General features: G+C 42.9%; 1 protein-coding gene across 5 annotated transcripts; it reads left to right on the forward strand.

Moving 5' to 3' along the window:
- Positions 1 to 2,721: 2,721 nt before the first annotated feature.
- MTX3 (metaxin 3) lies at positions 2,722 to 14,335 on the forward strand. 5 transcript variants are annotated; one of them, XM_050329189.1, is made up of 9 exons: positions 2,722 to 2,842; positions 3,518 to 3,587; positions 6,389 to 6,465; positions 7,994 to 8,086; positions 9,188 to 9,370; positions 9,514 to 9,590; positions 10,444 to 10,601; positions 10,993 to 11,081; positions 12,454 to 14,335. In XM_050329189.1, exons 1-9 carry the CDS (start codon positions 2,762 to 2,764, stop codon positions 12,562 to 12,564), a joined length of 939 nt encoding a protein of 312 aa, XP_050185146.1. In that variant the 5' UTR covers positions 2,722 to 2,761; the 3' UTR covers positions 12,565 to 14,335. The 5 variants fall into 5 exon arrangements, with proteins under 5 accessions (XP_050185146.1, XP_050185147.1, XP_050185148.1 ...); XM_050329190.1 differs by having other exon boundaries at positions 2,739 to 2,842; positions 12,428 to 14,335; XM_050329191.1 differs by lacking the exon at positions 10,993 to 11,081 and having other exon boundaries at positions 2,739 to 2,842; positions 12,428 to 14,335.
- The last annotated feature ends 4,442 nt before the right edge of the window (positions 14,336 to 18,777 follow it).

An 18,777-nucleotide genomic window follows, 5' to 3' on the forward strand; every position in this document is an offset into this window, starting at 1 on the left:
TGGCTGGCCTATATTCACATGCCCTCCAACTGTCCTCCCCACATGTGTGTATATATCTTATTACACACCCTGCTTCTTAGCTTATCCGTGTAGCAGTGTTGACCCACTCCTTTAGTTGTAAATTTCTTCCTCTGCCTGTCACCGAGCAGAAGGGTGCTCATCCACATCCATTGTATGGTGCTATTGTTCCTCCTCACCCCACTGTTCTTCTAAATTCGTCTCTACACAACAAGCAATGCCTCGGCTTCACTCCCACTATCCTTTGCCCCTGCAGTAGAAGTGACAAGAGAACATGGTGGTGTCAAAGGGCTGGCCAGGAGCTGCACAGGGGAGTGAGAAAAACAGAGGATCAAGTGCAGAGTGCTGTGGAACAGGGAGAAAGAGGGAGGCTGAATAAAAACAGAAGCTTAAGTCCATGTTTAGGAGAATTTACTCAGTACATAAATGTACTGTGTATTTTCTCAGTTTTCATTTCTGTGCTGTGTTTTATTGGTGGAGTATGTTACAGACTGAAGGGGATTTTGTGCTCAGGCACAACTTTCTTTAGGGATTTTACAAAATAGAATGTTTATATGCTGTCTGGAAGGGGCTATTTGACCTTCTAATCAACATTTTCAATAAAAACAATGGAATACTAGCAATCGCCTTTTCACTCTTGTGTATTCTCTGAAGTACAAACTCCAGCTTAATTTACTGGAGGTTAATATCCTGAATAAGAATCAAGAATCAAAATATGATTAATGGACATTTTGTTTACAAGAAGCTTTCATAATGCCGGTCACATTTTGCAAGGAAGTTATAAATATAATGACTAATTTTTCATATGGGATCTGACAGAAAACCTCAAACATTAAAATGTTTGACTTGCTTACTTTACTTAAGTTAATAAGATTTTAAACATACAGAATAGAGAGAAGCTGCAAACACTACAGATTGCACTTTACAGAAGAGTCTGTAACTTGTTCAAATTCCAAGTAATGGGGTAGGGGAAATGAAAAGGAATCCCTGCTGCTTAATTCACCTTTCATATTTTGTTCCTAATATGCATCACTGTTTTGGTGGAATTATATGGATGATTAAAAATCAGGATTTGTGGACAATTAAGATATAGAAGTCTTAATGCAAGTGAAAAATCAGCTCTAAATCACATACTTCCATATTTACGGGAACACTTATGTGTTTGATCTTGCCTCATTTTCAGAGAAAAAAATGTAGGTTTCAAAGGTTACAAGTTTCAAAGACAGGTTTCAAAAGAATTTTTGCTTTTTCCAAAACACAAATTAAAGCTCCACTTTTTCAAGTCAAGTCATATATCCATCCTCAGTGCACCTACTTACTTTTCATTTATACTAATAGGAATTCCACTTAGGCAACCAAGAGGAAAAAGTTCCTGACATGGAGGAGGAAAGATGCAAATTGCCTTTTTTTTCATCTTTACTCTGGAACCCACAAAAACACAGAGATAAACTGGGCCTAAAGGCAATGCAAAGCTTACTTCCCTATTTACCTCCTAAGCCTTCTTTCAGGCTGCCTTAAGAAGAGCCATAAGGTGGCTCATGGAATGGTTAGGTTTTCCTTAGGAAAAGACCTCTAAGATCATCAAGTCCAATCATCAATCCACCACCACCACCACCATGTTCACTACTAAAATGTGTCCCCAAGTGCCACATCTACATAGGTTTTTTTAACATTTTCAGGGTTGGTGATTCCACCACTTCCCCGGGCAGCCTGTTCCAATGCTTGACAACTCTTCCAGGAAATAAATTTTTCACAATATCTAATCCAAACCTCCCCTGGTGTAACTTGAGGCCTTTTCCTCTGGTCCTACCACTTGTTACTTTGAAGAAGAGGCTGACCCACACCTTGCTACAACCTCCTGTCAGGTAGCTGTAGAGAGTGATACGGTCCCCTATGAGCTTCCTTTTCTCCACAGTAAACAACCCCAGCCCTTCGTAAGACTTGTGCTCCAGATCCTTCACCAGCTTCCTTGCTCTGGACACACTCCAGCACCTCAATGTCCTTCCTGAATTGAGAACTATGTCCTCTCATCCTACCACTTGTTGCCTGGGAAAACAACCCACACCTGGCTATAAGCTCCTTTCAGGTTGTATCCAGCTGAGCGTCAACCTTATCACTCTCTACAGCTACCTGAAAGGAGGTTGTAGAGAGGTGAGGCCTCTTCTCCCAGGGAACAAGTGATAGGACAAGAGGACATAGTCTTAAGCAGTGCCAGGGGAGGTTTGAGCTGGACATTAGGAAGAATTTCTTCATAGAAAGGGTGATTAGACACTGGAATGAACTGCCTAGGGAGGTGGTGGTCTCCATCCACAGAAGTGATTAAGGAAAGACTGGACGTGGCACTCATGGTCTAGTTGACATGGTAATGTTCGGTCATAGGATGGACCCGACCAGTCTCAGATGTCCTCCCCTACCCAACTGATTCCGCGGTTTCCCTCCAACGCCCGAGCCTCGGTGTCAACAACCGGCCGAATGCTGTAAGTACCTCCTGGAAAGCTCCAAAAGGTACCATCTTTGCAGTCTTTATTCTTTTAATCACAGCTGCATTATAAATAAATGTTCCAGTTTCTGCATTTGCATTGGGTTTGTGTTAATGAGTGCAGCTTGCCCCAGCACACGGCCCGCCCGCAGCGCCGCCCCGGCGGTGCAAGCAGCTCGCCGCCCTCGGCGTCTCCTCCTCCCGCCCCGCTCGGGCGTCTCCATGTGGCGGCGGAAGTGCCGCCCTGTCCAGCCGGCGAACAAGATGGCGGCTCCCATGGAGCTGAGGTGCTGGGGGGGCGACTGGGGGCTGCCGTCCGTGCACCCGGAGTCTCTCACCGTCATGGTAACGGGCAGCCGCCCGCCCCTCGAGGGAGGGGGGGAAGGAGGAAGCGGCGGCGCCCTGAGGCTTGCCTGCCATCGGCACGGTCGTCCGCGGGGCTCCTTCCCGCGGAAGAGGCCGGGAGTGGGAGGCGGCGTTGGGCGCGCGGCACGGCCCAGCTCGTGCCTCACAAGAGCCGCGGGCTGTGCTGCCCTTCCCGGCGGTGCCGAGCCCTTCTCCGGGGCGCTGCCCTTCCCCCGGGGGCCGAGCCCTTCTCCGGGGCGCTGCCCTTCCCCCGGGGGCCGAGCCCTTCCCCGGGGGCCGAGCCCTTCTCCGGGGCGCTGCCCTTCCCCCGGGGGCCGAGCCCTTCTCCGGGGCGCTGCCGCCCTTCCTCCGGGGGCCGAGCCCTTCTCCGGGGCGCTGCCCTTCCCCCGGGGGCCGAGCCCTTCTTCGGGGCGCTGCCGTCCTTCCCCCGAGGGCCGAGCCCTTCCCGGGGGCTGCGGGGCCTCTGCGCGGCATTTCCTGAGGTCGTGTTAGGGCAAGGAAGCCCGACCGAAACCCATCGCGCCTCTCCGCGCACTTGCTGCTAATCAGTCCTCAGTGCCCGAGGATGTTTGAAACAACTTCTGAAGTCCTGTCTTACGATTTTCTTACACATGGTGACAGAATTTAACCCGTCTCTCCCGATCTTTATTGCAGGCTTACGCCAAATTTTCTGGTGCTCCCCTGACAGTGAATACTATAAGTAGCTCCTGGAAAGCTCCAAAAGGTACCATCTTTGCAGTCTTTATTCTTTTAATCACAGCTGCATTATAAATAAATGTTCCAGTTTCTGCATTCGCATTGGGTTTGTGTTAATGAGTGCAGCTTGCCCCAGTTAAGTGACTTCACAGGATCAAGTGTGATGAATTTGGGGGAATAAAATAATTTAAGACATAAATAAAATGCTTCAAAGGGCAATTTATTAAAATGTATATGGGTGAAGCAGCAGACAGTCAACAAAGCAGTAGTGCCAAGTACACAAATGTTTCAGGCAGTCTAAATTGATGGTACAGCGAAAGCAAATTTTTAAGATTTTTGCATTTTGCATATTTATAATGATAGACTTGTGCATGGAAATAGCTCTTTAATTATACATAACTTAAGGGGCTGGTATAGTTGGAAGTGCAATGTGAGCCTCAACGAGTATAGCTTACACTAGCTGGGATATTTAGCAGTGTGCTGAATTAGAGTGGTTGACTCATAAAAGATGGAATATAAGGTGTCAGAGATGATTTCTTTCTGTTGGATGCTCCTGCTCACTGCTTGTTTGCTCAGCATTTAAGTTGTTATCTTGGGGTGTTTCAGAGAGGTAACATCACTTCAGGATTAAATTATTCTGTCATTTATACTTAACCACATCATCAGTTTAGCCATTACTGAATTCATACAGTAGTTGACCCTTTGGCTCTTGCCTTTCGTTGTGTTGTTTTCTGTTAGGAGCAAATACGAAGAACTATCTGGGTGTACTTGCTAAAAGTTTAATGGCTTTCCTGATAGCAAAAATACATAAAGTCCATTAAAAAAATCAATCCAAATAGTAAGTGTTGGTGATAATTAATACTTTAATAGTAGCTAGTAGTGAAGTCCTGTTGGGCTCATTGAGACAGTTATGTTGTGAATGTGTAGAAAGAAAATATGTGTAGAAAGAAAATCAGAGAGACAAAGGCACAATTTGAACTCAACTTTGACACTTCTATTAATAGTAACAAAGTCTTTCTACAAATACATCAGTAGCAGAAGGAGGGGCAAGGAAAACCTCCATTCTTTTTGGAAGTGGGCAGGAATATAGTTATCAAAGATGAGGACAAGGCTGAGGTATTTAACACCTACTTTACCTCAGCCTTCAACAGTAAGACAGGTTGTCCTGAGGACAGCTGGCTTCTGGAGCTTGTAGACAGAGATAAGAAGCTGAACAGCCCCCCTGTAATCCAGGAGGAAAGAGTTAGAGACCTGCTGAGCCACTTGGATCCTCACAACTCAATGGGATTGGATGGGATCCACCCCAGGCTGATGAGGGAGATGGCAGAGGAGCTCACCAAGCCACTCTCCATCATTTACCAACAGTCCTGACTCACTGGGGAGGTCCCAGACGACTGGAAGTTGGCCAATGTCACGCCGATCCACAAAAAGGGCCAGAAGGAGGACCTGGGAAACTCCAGGCCTGTCAGCCTGACCTCAGTGCCTGGCAAGGTTATGGAGCAGATCATCCTGAGTGCAATCACACAACACACACAGTATGGACAAGGGATCAGACCCAGCCAGCACAGGTTTAGGAGGGGCAGGTCCTGTCTGACCAACCTGATCTCCTTTTATGACCACGTGACCCCCCCAGTGGATGAGGGGAAGGCTGTGGATGTGTCTGTCAGGACTTCAGCAAAGCCTTTGACACCGTCTCCCACAGCATTCTCCAGGAAAAGCTGGCAGCCCATGGCTTAGACAGGGGCACTCTGTGCTGGATTGGGAACTGGTTGGAGGGCCGGGCCCAGAGAGTGCTGGTGAATGGGGCTGCATCCAGCTGGTGGCCGGTCACTGGTGGTGTCCCCCAGGGATCAGTGCTGGGCCCAGTCCTGTTTAACATCTTTATTGATGATTTAGATGAGGGCATTGAGTCCACCATTAGCAAATTTGCAGATGACACTAATTTGAAGAGGAGTGTCAATCTGCTGGAAGGAAGGACGGCTCTGCAGAGGGACCTGGACAGACTGGAGAGTTGGGCTGATTCCAATGGAATGAAGTTCAACAAGGCCAAGTGCCGGGTCCTGCACTTTGGCCACAACAACCCCTGCAGTGCTACAGGCTGGGGACAGAGTGGCTGGAGAGTAGCCAGGTGGAAAAGGACCTGGGGATGCCGACTGACAGGAAGCTGAACATGAGCCAGCAGTGTGCCCAGGTGGCCAAGAAGGCCAATGGCATCCTGGCCTGCATCAAGAACAGTGTGACCAGCAGGACCAGGGCAGTGATTCTTCCCCTGTACTCAGCACTGGTGAGGCCACACCTGGAGTGCTGTGTCCAGTTCTGGGCCCCTCAGTTCAGGAAAGACATTGAGGGGCTGGAGAGGTCCAGAGAAGAGCAACCAGGCTGGGGGAAGGGACTTGTGTTCAAGTCCTATGAGGAGAGGCTGAGGGAGCTGGTGTTGTTTAGCCTGGAGGAGACTCAGGGGAGACCTCATCACTCTCTACAACTCCCTGAGAGGAGGTTGTAGCCAGGTGGGGGTCTCTTCTCCCAGGCCGCTATCAGTAAGACAAGAAGGCATGGTGTCAAGCTCTGCCAGGGGAGTTTTAGGTTAGATGTTAGGAAGAAATTCTTTACAGAGAGGGTAATCAGGCACTGGAATGGACTGCCTAGGGAAGTGGTGGATTCTCTGTCCATTGAGGTTTTTAAGAAGAGACTCGATGTGGCACTTAGTGCCATAGTCTAATAACTACAGTGGTAGTGGATCAAGGGTTGGACTTGATGATCTCAGAGGTCTTTTCCAACCCAACTGATTCTATGGTATAAATTGTTGACTGTATTATTTATGCCCTCCAGGAGATATACCAGTCCTCATATCAGAAGACAAGGTGATTTCTCAGCCAGCAAAAATACTAAACTTCTTAAGAAAGCAGGTAGGTCGCTTTCAAAAAATATTTGTTTTCTTTGCCTAGTAGTGACTCTGTAGGTCCCTACAGTATACATTGATACGGCTGGAAACTCAGTTGAGACCCAGTGCTTTTCTGTTTTTCATACGTGCATGAGAATTGCAAAATGGTGGATGAGAAATTGTGATTTGAAGTTTGATTGTTAGTCATGTGAAAGATTAAAAACAGGCACGATAAAATGTTTGTTGAAAAGGACAAAAAACTGTCCTTAACTGAGCAGTTTGTTACTGAGCACCCTGCTCAGTAATTATCATATCTTTAATGTCATTATGACTTTTTAGAGCTAGGATATCACAGCCTTGGTTTAACTGCTTAAATGGGTAGTCATTTCCCAGTGCTCTTTTTTTTTGGAAGATAATATGCACAGTTGCTTTTAATCTGTGTAGTTTTTCTGTAGCTTGTAACATAAAAATGTCTGCAGCCATTTCCTGATCCACATCTTACTGCCTTTTGAAGATAAAATCCTAATGTTTTATTTCCAAAGAGTAAAACTGTGTGATTTCTTGTTTTCATGAAGTATAAAGATGTCTACTAAACCATAGCACTATCTTTTTATTTCTAAGATGGTCCTCTAGACCACTATTCTGCTTGTACATTACAAATGCAGCTCCTGCAGAGTCAGATGATCTGATGAATGCTGTAGTGAAACTTCAAATCTTTGGAGGGGGGGAAACCAGAATCTGAAAACTGCATTTGAGATGGGATTTCAGATAGCTGTTTTGAAATTCAAATACGTAAGTTGCATATTCATTTGAGTTGAATTTGAATTTGGTATTCATTTGAATGCCAAAGATTTCATAGTGTTGGGGAAAAAAACCCTCAACAATTATATGCTTGCCTTTTGGATATCTTTTAAGTATCAGTACTGATCCTTTGTTTATAAATTAATGAAGCAGATCTACTCACTCCCCCCAAAATTTATCAGCCCTTTTAAATCCAATGTTAGAATTAAAAGTTCAGTCAGCTGTAAGTGAATTAATTTAGTTGTGCATTTGGTCCCTTACATTGTTAGCATCCAATTCCTTAACTTTTACAATGTTAATTAAAAGCAAAATATGGGAATTGCATGCCTTTTTTTTATGCTTACACCATCTGAAGTGCCAGATGCTTCTTCAGAAATAAAGATGAGGACTTAACAGAGGTTTGCTACATCCCTAAGCATTGAAATGTCTGAATATCTGTATGGCTGGATATTTACTTGGAAACAAATGGGAAGGAGGCTTGAGTTATTTTGGGAATAGAAGGGCCCAAGATCTAAGAATGGGAAGGTAGAAAAGGGAGATGCAACAAGGTTTGATATAGCTGGCCTGATTAAGGGAAGATATTCTAGTAAGTGCCTGGTTTCTTCCCCAGAAGTGTTTTTATACTTACTGACTTGATAGCTGTTAAGTTTGAAGTAACTTTGCATTGTTCATTTTTTTGAAAAGTTCTGTGTAAGACTATTTTTAGGTTTTCAGTTTTGGTATTGTGTGGTTTTGTTTTTTTTAATTTGTAGAAATATAATGCAGATTATGAATTGTCTGCAAAACAAGGAGCTGATACACTGGCATATATTGCATTGCTCGAAGAGAAACTGCTTCCAGCTCTGGTAAATATTGATAAATACTTCATAATGGTCAGAATATTTGGAAGTAAATGCTACAAGAGGTGCCCAGCATGAGAGGCACTAAAGTCTCTCAGCCGCAGCCCTGAATGGAATGTGTTTGCTTTGTTAGTCCAATTTTTGGAAATACTGCCTAGCAACATTTGAAAAGGAAAGAAGCGTGTGTTTGTGGGATGTCAAGTAATAATAAAGGACACTTATGGGGGGGAGTTGTTTTGTTTTTTGTTTCCTTGAGTTTTGGTTGGTTGGTTGTTGTTTGGTTTTGGTGGGGTTTATTTTTTGTTTGGTTGGTTGTTTTGAGGGGTTTGGTTTGCGGTTTTTTTGGAGGGGGGGCTGTATCCTGAAACACCTTATTGTGGCCACATTTTGTTTCCTTTGATTTTCTTGAAAAAAGCTTTGATTAAGATGTGGCATGTCTGATGTGAGCCACACAACTGGAAGCCTTTTGAACTGTTCAGTTAGAACTTTGGTAGATTAAAATGCCCATCAGTAGTTTAATTTTTCAGTTTTAAATAACACATGGCCACATTCCCTCATAATTTCAGTGTAATTACATTAGAGCTATAAACCCCACAGACACTGCATCTCTTGGATGACTTTGGTTTCAGTTTGTACAGAAAAATATTCTAACCAGATGATATTGTAAGCTACCTCTTCAGCTGACCGTGGTTTCCAAGTCATCATTTCATAGTATCTTTTATTTTAAGATTTGTATGTAATTTCAAAACAAAATTTTAGAAAGTTCAAACGTGTTCCCATATGTCTGCAACTTTTATTGTAATATATTTTCAATATACAGTATGTGTGTGTGTATGTGTCTGTACATAGTATGTACGTAATGTTATGCAGATGCATATAGACCTTTGTAGTATCTCTGGTGTTTTTCTTTATTTGAAAGGTAGCTGTCACCTTAATTATATACTCCACTCAAAGGATTAGCATATAAATTTATGGCACCTGATTGCCTTAAATTAGAATAAATCTTGGTTCTTCTGCTTCTCGACAGAGGTCTTACGTGGCAAGTTTTACGAGGTGTCTGCTATTTTCATTGAAATCTCAGTTATATTTTTCCTTGTGTTGATAAAGCTACACACTTTTTGGATTGAGGCTGAAAATTACTGCAGTGTGACAAAGCCATGGTTTGCCTCAAGGATTGCCTTTCCACTAAGTTTGTATCTGCCTGGAAAGATGTCCAGTGAAGCACTGAACAGGATCTTGCTGACCAAGGGAGGACCTCCACTTTACAGTCTCACTGAAGTGGAAGCACAGGTATGTGTTGTGTAGTAAAGAATTCGTGAGTTGGTTCTGTCAAAAGCAAAAACTGAATCAGTCTAACACACTGTTGAACGATGAATGATGCTGCGCATACCAGCCTTGCTATACCTAAGGCTCTTAGTCTTGTGTTTCATCAGATATACAGGGATGCCAAGGAGTGCCTAAATCTCCTGTCGAAGAGATTGGGAACATCTCAGTTTTTCTTTGGAGATACGTGAGTGTGGTTTGTTGTTTGTTTGTTTGGTTGGTTGGGTTTTTTTTGTAGATGACTAATAAAACATGTGACTCTGTGAGCACTTGAACTCTTACTTTTTTTTTAAACCTGACAGAATTTTAAAAGTCATGCACACTAGTTTCACGTCTCACATGCTGCTTTTCAGATAAATCTGAGTAAGCAAACAGGTCAAAATGAGATCTTCAAACTGAGACAATGTGGTATCTCCATTATCCATCATTTTTCCACAGAGAGGCAGATTCTGCCCACAGCTGCTAAGAAAATGTGAGGTGCACTAGAGAACCCTTTTCTAGCCACAGTCACCTCCTGTCTTTGTATGTACAAAAAATGCTTTAGGCCTGAGGTATTACTACTGCCCCTATGGGAGGAGAGCATAGGTCTGGGAGCACTCCGCTTCCCGTGGCATGTGTGCAGAGCAGGAAAAAGATAGGGCCAAGAACATAGCACCAACAGGTCCTAAAATGGATGATAGGTGCATTTAGTTGGATCACACCATGAGAGAGGATCCTGTGTCCCTGGCATATAACTTGACTTTTGTGGTGCCAGAAATGCATTTTAGAGTGGCTTGTTTATCAGCGTATGTGACAGCATGACTGTGCTTTAATGCTGAAGTTACTGTTTCAGGTTGCCAGCACATTCTACTTCAGAGGTGCTGATATGAGTAGATAGTTGCTACAAAGCATTTACCAGGTTGATAGGCAAAGATGGAATCATAAAAGAACTGCGTTCCATCCTGAGTTGTGTTTGACACACACAGAAACTTGTTGAGTTGCAGAAGTCTTACATATCTTACCTCAGTCACTTTGGTGTTTCCTTTTGTCACTTCTTTTAGGCCTACAACCTTGGATGCCTTTGTGTTTGGTTTCCTTGCACCAATTTATAAAGTGTGCTTCCCCAGGGTACAATTACAAGAGCACTTGAAACAGCTTCCCAACCTGTGTCGATTCTGTGATGAAATTTTAACTTGCTACTTCAGATTAAGTGTCTCAGGTAAGCTGTGTTTCTTTTCCCTTTTTTGTCATGTATACTTCTGTTGGGATTAGTACTCCAGGATTCCACTGGTGAGCCAAGGCAGATTAGGTTTTATGTAGTTTAGGCTGGAGTTTTTGTGGGAAGTGAAGTGGAGAAACCTCTGAAGTTCAGCAGAAGGGATTGAAAATTAAAAGCAAGGGTTAATACTCAGATTCTGTCAAGCATTGGCAAAATCTTATGGCTCACACTTAGTACTGTTTTGCTCACATAGAATGGCTTTTTCACTTAAATTCTTCTTTGCATGAAAATACTGCACGAACTTTCTTTCCAATGTGTGCTTATTTTTTAAGGATTTAAAAGCTTTTGTAAATACCTTTTCACTTTTCATCTTTTTGCCTTCACTCTCCAGGCCATTCTCCGGCTGGACAGGATACAGCAGATGCTAATCTGCAGAAACTCACACAGCTTGTAAATAAGGAATCCAACTTGATTGAAAAGGTTACTTTTGCTTCAGTCTCTAATTATTCTTCTTTTTGTGGTTACTTGTTCACAGATATTCTTGCATGGCAGCTGCAACTGTACAATGGACTTCTTTTCTACTGAGTTACGTTGTGTAGAGAGGCAGGAAGAATATTACATTACTTGGAAGGAGTAATTAATGAAGCCTTGTAGTTAAAAAAGTATTTTTAATACAACCAAAAGAACACTGTCTTGCAGGTGTGCATACCAACAGAGGAATGGTATCTTTCCTCAAGTGTACGTTCAGCAAAGGAGGAGGCAAATGTATTGATCAAAATTCAGAAATGGTCCTGCAAATTAAGACTGATCACAAGCTTTCCTTGCTCCCAGCTGCATGCGGTAGTAACTAACGTGTAGTCACACTCCTGCTTTTTCTACATCTAGCTTTTATTTCTTACGTTCTTTGTTTCTAAGGCTGTCACTCAGCACCTACTAAAAGCTGTGCAACTTATGTGAAAAATACTTGTGAAGGACGAGTCTTTTCATGCAGACAGAACACTAACTGGAAGGATAGAAGGCACTTCTTCCTGAAAAAGAGCAGTGTATGAAGTAGATCGTTAACTATGATCAGCTTCTGTAGCGTTAGGTATTGATCCTCTTTCTGGCATTGAAGTGTGGCTATGGAACTTTTAAACAATGGGTTACACAAACATTTGTCAGGCACGATTGAAGTAAAGCTGATCCTGCCTTGAGGAAATGGGATGGACCACACAACCTCTGTAGATCTCCCCCGTGCTTTTATTCTGTACTAACTAAACTTTTGAGACCACATTACACATAGGGAATTAGGTTGATTTCCTATGAAAATGTTTACTATTTATATTCAGAGATTAATTTTAACCTGTCTTTGAAAAACTTATCACAAGTTCTTTAGTAAGTGGGTTTTGTAATCTGTAACTAATAAAAATTCACTCAGTGCTTCTGGAACATTTTTGGTTTGAAAAGGTTTATTCTTGCATGGTGTTGAACATACAGAAACATCCATTGATGTTAGCAGTGTGACTCTCTTGATCTCCATTTTAGCAGTATTTGGCTATTGTACAAAATTTTACTCTTAGGAACAGGTAACAGTGTTGCTTCCTTCAGTAATCTTGACAAAGTGACTTGAGCAGAAGCACACCCATTTGCCATGGGTTTGATGCACCGTATGTAATGGAAGGAATAGCATCTCTAACACAAGTATGTATTTGGGAGTGGAAAGAAACCAAAGCACCAGTTTTGGCTGGTCCTGAAGTAAGAGGGTAAAGATACCCCAAACCAGCATGAATGATGGCAACCCTAACAAATAAGACTAATGCTATAATCTGTATTCTGCTGTTTGCCAGATCCGGCTCTCATTATTTCTCTGCAGATGGACGATAACCTTCGTAAGAGCCCTCAGCACCCCCCTCGTAAGCTGACAACGCTCAAGCTTGCTGCAGGTGGAGAGGAAAGCAGCCAGTGTAGTCGTTTGTCACCTTGACACCTCTTTGTTGCCCATACACGTGTTTGCTTTCAACTCAGTGCCACAGTAAATTTTTTTCATGTGCATGTTGTTTTGCAAGGGAAGAATCTGCTAATGAGTAGAAGTAGAGAAGAAATACAGCTTTACAATCTTCCATCTACTTGTTCTTTTACAAAATTGCATAGTTAAGGCTGACCACACACTAAGCTTGAGGCTAAGCTAAACAAGTCTTATTACTGCAGATATTAAGATTATTTTGTACAGCGTATTTTAGCCTTTAGCCTAGGAGAAATGTTTACCAAAAGTTAAATCTGCTTATGGAATGTTCACCATTATTTTATTTTGCGAGTTTTGATTTTACTGTAATCATATTACTGTATATGAGTAGGTACACTCTTGTATCTGTCTGAAAATTACAGAAGTCCAGTTGTGGAGTCTGAAAAGAAACATTGTTGCCCTTCATTGCAGTTGAGAATTGAAAAGCAATGAGAGGAACGTAATTTTTTTTATTGTGCTTTAATGAATACACTTGGATTTTGTGTTTTGGGTTGTTTGCATTTTTGAAAACTCGTCATGTTGTACTTTGAAGGGGATTGTTGAAAAGCATGTGCACTATGGGGATTAAAATGATGCACAATGCTGACATTTCAGTACCTCATAATAGTCCTTTGTGAAACAGGCTTAACTTGTGCACAGAGTAATACCATATGCTGCAAAACTGTTAAGTCAAAATCACAGAAGACTGGTAGTGGATGGAGAAGTTTGGTTGGTTGCTGTCAGGATGAGAGACTTGACTGCAAACACTGCGTCTCTGGATTGAAAGGAGCTGGTTAGGGTATTACAAGGAAGTCAGTGTAGGCTTTTAAATTTGCTACAGATGCCTCTTTATCAGTTTTGTCTTTTCAATAAGCACTATAGTTCATTCAGAAACTAAAATAAAAAATGTCTGAATTTTTATTGTATGACTGTCTAGTTCAGAGTTCTCTCTGCAAACTGTAATATGTTGCAGGGCACAATTCTTCTGCTTAATTACGTTTTCTCTTTAACAGCAGCCTTGCCAGTTCTAAGAGACCCAAGCAATTGCATTACAAGAGAGATGCTGTAAACAGCAGCATACTGGTGGGGACTTCACGAGTGGCTGTAAAGAGCATTAGTCAAGGAGATTGGCCAAAATGACAGCTCTTGGGATAGAGAATTCTGATAGCTGTATGTGTGATGACTGTATGTATGTGGGATGACTGTTCGGGGTTTTTTTTCCCTCCTTTTTCTGGCCGAGTCAAAATAGTCTTTCCGCTTCCCTTCAGCTACTAGTCATGTGTGAGATACACAGATAAATTATTTCCTATTTGTAAAGACAAGACTGTAGATTGTGTACATACTGTACTTTCAGACTTGATATGTAAGGAATGTAATATCTCTAACATTTCTTAATTATAATCGAAATGTTGGGTTTCTAATGAGCACTTTAAAATAATGTTTAAGCTTCGTGCTCTTACCGAAGTATTTGTTGCAGTGATTTGAAATTAATTTAACTCATACTCATGATAACTGTATAAACTGACAGTCCACTACATGTGGAAGTAATTAAAACACTTAAAATTTTTAACTGCCTATATCTTGACAAGATTTACCTGAGATCAAGTCACAGGGCTTTTCAAAGTTTTTCATTTATAAACATGGCTATGGAGAATATGCCTTAGTTTGTTGCTTTTGTGAATATGTACACTAAGCCTATAAAATCTCTTTGTAAAAGGGTCATTAAGATTAAAATTTTGGATTTGTAGTGGAATTTTGGTGGTGTTTTTTATGGAAATTATGTTGAGTTTTTCTAATGTTTTTCTTTTTTCCTTGTAAAAAGGTTTATTTTGTCCATTAAAAAAAAAAAAAAAAAAAAGAAGAAATTAAAAATACTGACTGCTACGACACAGGAATTGAAGCACTGAGCATATCCATGAGATCAGAGTTTAGATTTTAATCACACCTCTTCAGTACCATTTCTTTCTTTCAACTTGTCTGCTTTTGGGAAGCAGGCAATAGGGAGACACATTTTCTAATCTTACTAAATGTGAGCTGTGGGCTGTGTGACAGCAAAATTTTGGCAAACCAGTGCCCAGGGAACTTGATTCACTGGATGGCAGAGGACAACAGGGCTAGCAGTCACGTTACCTGCAGTTGTGCACACCATCCCAGCCAACCAGCAAGGCTGCACAGCCTTGCACTTCCCTATTTTACTTTTTACCCAAGGTGAATTCAAAACCAAACTCCTTTATGTGGAAAGTGGCATCTCTGGACTGGTAATTCAGGCTTGCCCCTTAGTGTAGTGGCGTATTTTGTGTGCCTGAGTTCTGAAGCAGGGATGTTAATGTCCAGGGTGGAATAAGTTTGAGTAACTCCCTATTGCATCTGAAGACGGCAAAGCTCCTTTAGCCAGGGGAGAAAGATTGGTTCTAGGTGTGATTCATCTTAAAGCAGATCCCTAAAACAGTGAAGTGAATTGAGTCCTGGACAAGTGCTGTGTTTGCTCAGTGTAGAGGAAGTAGTAGCTGCCTAACTCAGCCACAAAATGAAAACCTGCTGTGGAAATTGGCTTCTCCACTGCTGCCTGAGCTGGTGTAGGTAGTCCAAAAACAAAGAGTCCGCCAGCCTTCTGTACAGGCAGCAGTAGTGGGGCTGTGAAATTGCTGCTCCCTGTGCAGAACCGCTGGCTGCTGTACCTACTCCAGCTCTGCAGTCTCGAAATGCTGGGCTTTTGGTGCACACGCCTACAAAGCGCAGCTGCAGGATATACCCGTGGGTTTCCATTACATTTCTCCTACCAGGGAAGCTGATGAGCCTTGTTCTCCCTGCCGTCCCATGGAAGGCAGTGGCTGGGAACAGATTACTACCTAGAAAGCAGCTCATCCAGCTGCCAGTTCTAAGTGGGTGGATCACTATGGCAGGTTGCAAGTTTAACGCCTCTGCTCCAGGCAGTCTTGTGTTGAAATCATATGTGTAGATATCCTTAGGGCTATTCTCTGTTCGTCAGCTGGTTGTACGAATAGATATATTTCAGAAGAAATAAGACAAAAAAATTACAAATTAATTGCTATGAGTATGTTCTATTTAACATTTCCAAGGTAGCTTTAAAAATGTCTTTTCCCCCCACTCTGAAATATTGTTACATTAGGCTTTTGTATACACTTACCCATTGGTGAAGTCACATCACTTTTGCTAATGTAGTGAGGCATTCCATTAAGAAAGAACACCCTATTTGATTCCTGGTTAAAATCTTTTGCAGACTCCCTTGAGTAGGTTTCTTCTCTTGCTTGGTATGATTCTAGGCATTGCAGCAGGAGCCATTCATAGTGCTATTTTCTTTTCCACACTGAAAGGCAGAGCAGCTTTATAAGTCAGCCTGACAAAATTTGTAGCTCAAAAATCTGGATGATTGATGCTGTTGGCAACAAGCTGTCCAATCCCTAACATATTTAAGGACCATATTGACTAACAAAACACTGCGTTAAAGAAGTACTGTTCCACTGGACAAATGTCAGTGGAACAAATAATTTAAGCCTGTTGTTAAGTGTTTAGTCTGAATCAGTAAAATCAGTTAGCACATCTAGTGCTAACCGATACCAGCGAGGTAGTGTATTTTGATGCACTTGCTAGACCATGATGCAGGATTAGGCCATTCAGGAAAGCAGGTGCAGAGGGTTGAGCTGGTCAAATATGAAAGCACACAGTCCAGAGCTTTCGGAATCACACCACTGTCCTCATTCAGCCCTAATCTTGCTAGCAGAAAAGCCACTCTCCTCCACATGGCTGGTGCAAGGCATTTCAACCCCCATGGATGCTCTGGCTCATGTTGGTAGGAGCTGACTACTCCTGGCACACACATTGGTGTGTGTCTGCTGCGCAGCAGCTTTAAGCAGCTTCAGCTCATAAAGCATTTTACCTCTGAAGCATGCAAGGGAGTACCCATGGGGCAGCTTTGCTGCAGAGCTTGGGAGTGCCAGTCCCTGCTGGGAAAGTGTGGAGAGTGGTTGATCATAAGCATGTTCCTTGGTGAGGAGCTATTCCCCATGCTCAGCCACTTTCCAGGAGTATGGTCACAGGATGTCTGGCCTGGTGGGCTCTCAGCAGCACTGCTGTTCTGCATCTGTGGGAGTCCTGGTCATGCAGGGATAATGGTGATGTGGGGCTTGATGCTGCAATAGTTCCTTGTGTTCAGGTCTGGGCAACAGGACAGATGCCAAGCCCTGCTATAGTGGTCTCCTTGGACTAGGAGACTGCCCAGCAGTGGTGAGGTCTAGGGACAGCCTGTTCTGGAGCTGGGTTCTGTATCAGAGGTAGTTGCCAGGATGGCATGTGAGTTTTTTACACTACCTCAGAGATATGTAAAGCAAAGAAGGGCGTAACAGTTCAGGGTTCCCTGTACCACACTGATTTGCTGTTTGTGCCTGGAGCAAAGCTCCCAGGAGCAGATCCCAGCTCTTGAAAGCAGGTAAGGCTGGAGTGAGAATCTGGGAAGGAGGAGGAAAGAAAAGGTGAGAGAGGGAGAGGCATCAGGGGCATCTGTTTTCACCTCAATGAGCTGTTGTCTGAGAGACATATCAGTGTCATGGTACTTGGGACTGAAAGACTCTACTTCATGAGCTACAACATACTTCTCATGTGGGCGAAAGCTCGGGGCAATCCAAAGGCTTGGTGCAAGTTTAATTTAAAAAAAAAGAAGGAAATAACTTGCAATGTGCTAGGTTAATCTGCTTCAGTGCAGGAGCAAACAAGCAAGGTTTACTGAATTTCATTAAAAGTCTAACCTAAACTAGGAATGGGACAACTGTAGTTTCAGAGCAAATAAGATCTTGCAGTATATTAGCCCATGACACAGGGATGTTCCTCAGTGCTGTTCACCTCCCTTTTGCTCATTCCCTTGTTAAAACCACATGGCTTTATTCATTATGAAAGTCAATGTTCCAAATTTTTACAATGTTGAAGTGTATTCCATGTGGGGTTTGTTGCTGATTTACTGTTATCAAAATACAGAACGTGGTCCTTCAGTTAAGCCCTGAGTGTAGAGAAATTGCATGCCATGGGTATCAAGCAGTTCATTAAGTAGAAGCAGTCCCTTATGTAAACATTTTGCTGCTCAAGTCAAATTTGCCAAGCCATTTTCACAAGGGGTGGCTAGGCAGCCTGCCAACTCATACAAACACCTCACCGTTTTTGTTTCCAGGAATGGAGAGGTGAGGGGGCGAGAGCACACACAAGGAAGTGCAAAGTCTCTGCAAAGCTCTGGCTTACCCAAAGCAACCTTCAAGTAAGTGGTGGAGTTAGGAATCCATCTTCACTTGCATTTGTAAATTGCTGCGGTGAATGATCATTTTACCAGTTGCTGCCAGCTGATTTTCTGTTGGCACAGCAACAATTTTGCAAGTGGTAATAATGGTCATGTTGGGAGCTGTTCTTTGTGATCTGAGGAATAGGCTGTTGTGCTTACTGTGCTTTCAACAGTGTTCCCATGTCTGCCCTCTCACCTTTGATGCATCATTCTCTGTAGAATTCCACACAGATATTATCTCCTACTGACATTCTTACAGGGGTTTATCACTGGCATTTATTGCTTATTTAGGTAATTATTTCAAAAAAATATGGCTGGTTTTGCTATGCATTTTGGTTGTTTTTATTTTAAATCTTAACTCTCCCTCTTCTGCCTTTTTCTGTTACTGCAGTTATTTCAACTTTTATTTAACTTGCACTTGAATGTCACAGCATTAAAGAGTCAGATGCTGAAGGGCAAGTCTTCATATTTTCATGTGGGTTCCAGCTATGGTGTGTCTTTGTGTTCTGAGGGTTAATAAAGGCACAAACAAAAATAACACCGCAAGATAAAAGAGAAGGGAAGGGGAGGGAAGGTTTGGAAAGGGAAGGTTTGGAAAGGGGAGGTTTGGAAAGGTTTGGGAAGGTTTGGGAAGGTTTGGGAAGGGAAGATTTGGAAAGGTTTGGGAAGGTTTGGGAAGAGAGGGAAGGGGAAGTGGAAAGGGAAGGGGAAGGGGAATGGGAAGGAGAAGGGAAGGGGAAGTGGAAAGGGAAGGGGAAGGGAAGGGAAGGGAAGGGAAGGGAAGGGAAGGAGAAGGGAAGGGGAAGTGGAAAGGGAAGGGAAGGAAGGGAAGGGAAGGGAAGGGAAGGAAGGGAAGGAAGGAAGGAAGGGAAGGAGAAGGAAGGGAAGGGAAGGAAAGGGAAGGGAAGGGA

The sequence above is a fragment of the Myiozetetes cayanensis genome, unplaced genomic scaffold (assembly GCF_022539395.1).
Source record: "Myiozetetes cayanensis isolate MyiCay16 unplaced genomic scaffold, myiCay2020 scf4, whole genome shotgun sequence".
In the NCBI taxonomy this organism is placed as follows: domain Eukaryota; kingdom Metazoa; phylum Chordata; class Aves; order Passeriformes; family Tyrannidae; genus Myiozetetes; species Myiozetetes cayanensis.

Coding starts and splice junctions, on each gene's coding strand:
- MTX3 (XM_050329189.1), top strand. CDS start 2,762: ATGGCGGCTCCCATGGAGCTGAGGTGCTGGGGGGGCGACTGGGGGCTG. Junction 2,843..3,517: donor CGGAGTCTCTCACCGTCATG/GTAACGGGCAGC, acceptor TCTTTATTGCAG/GCTTACGCCAAATTTTCTGG. Junction 10,602..10,992: donor CTTCAGATTAAGTGTCTCAG/GTAAGCTGTGTT, acceptor TTCACTCTCCAG/GCCATTCTCCGGCTGGACAG.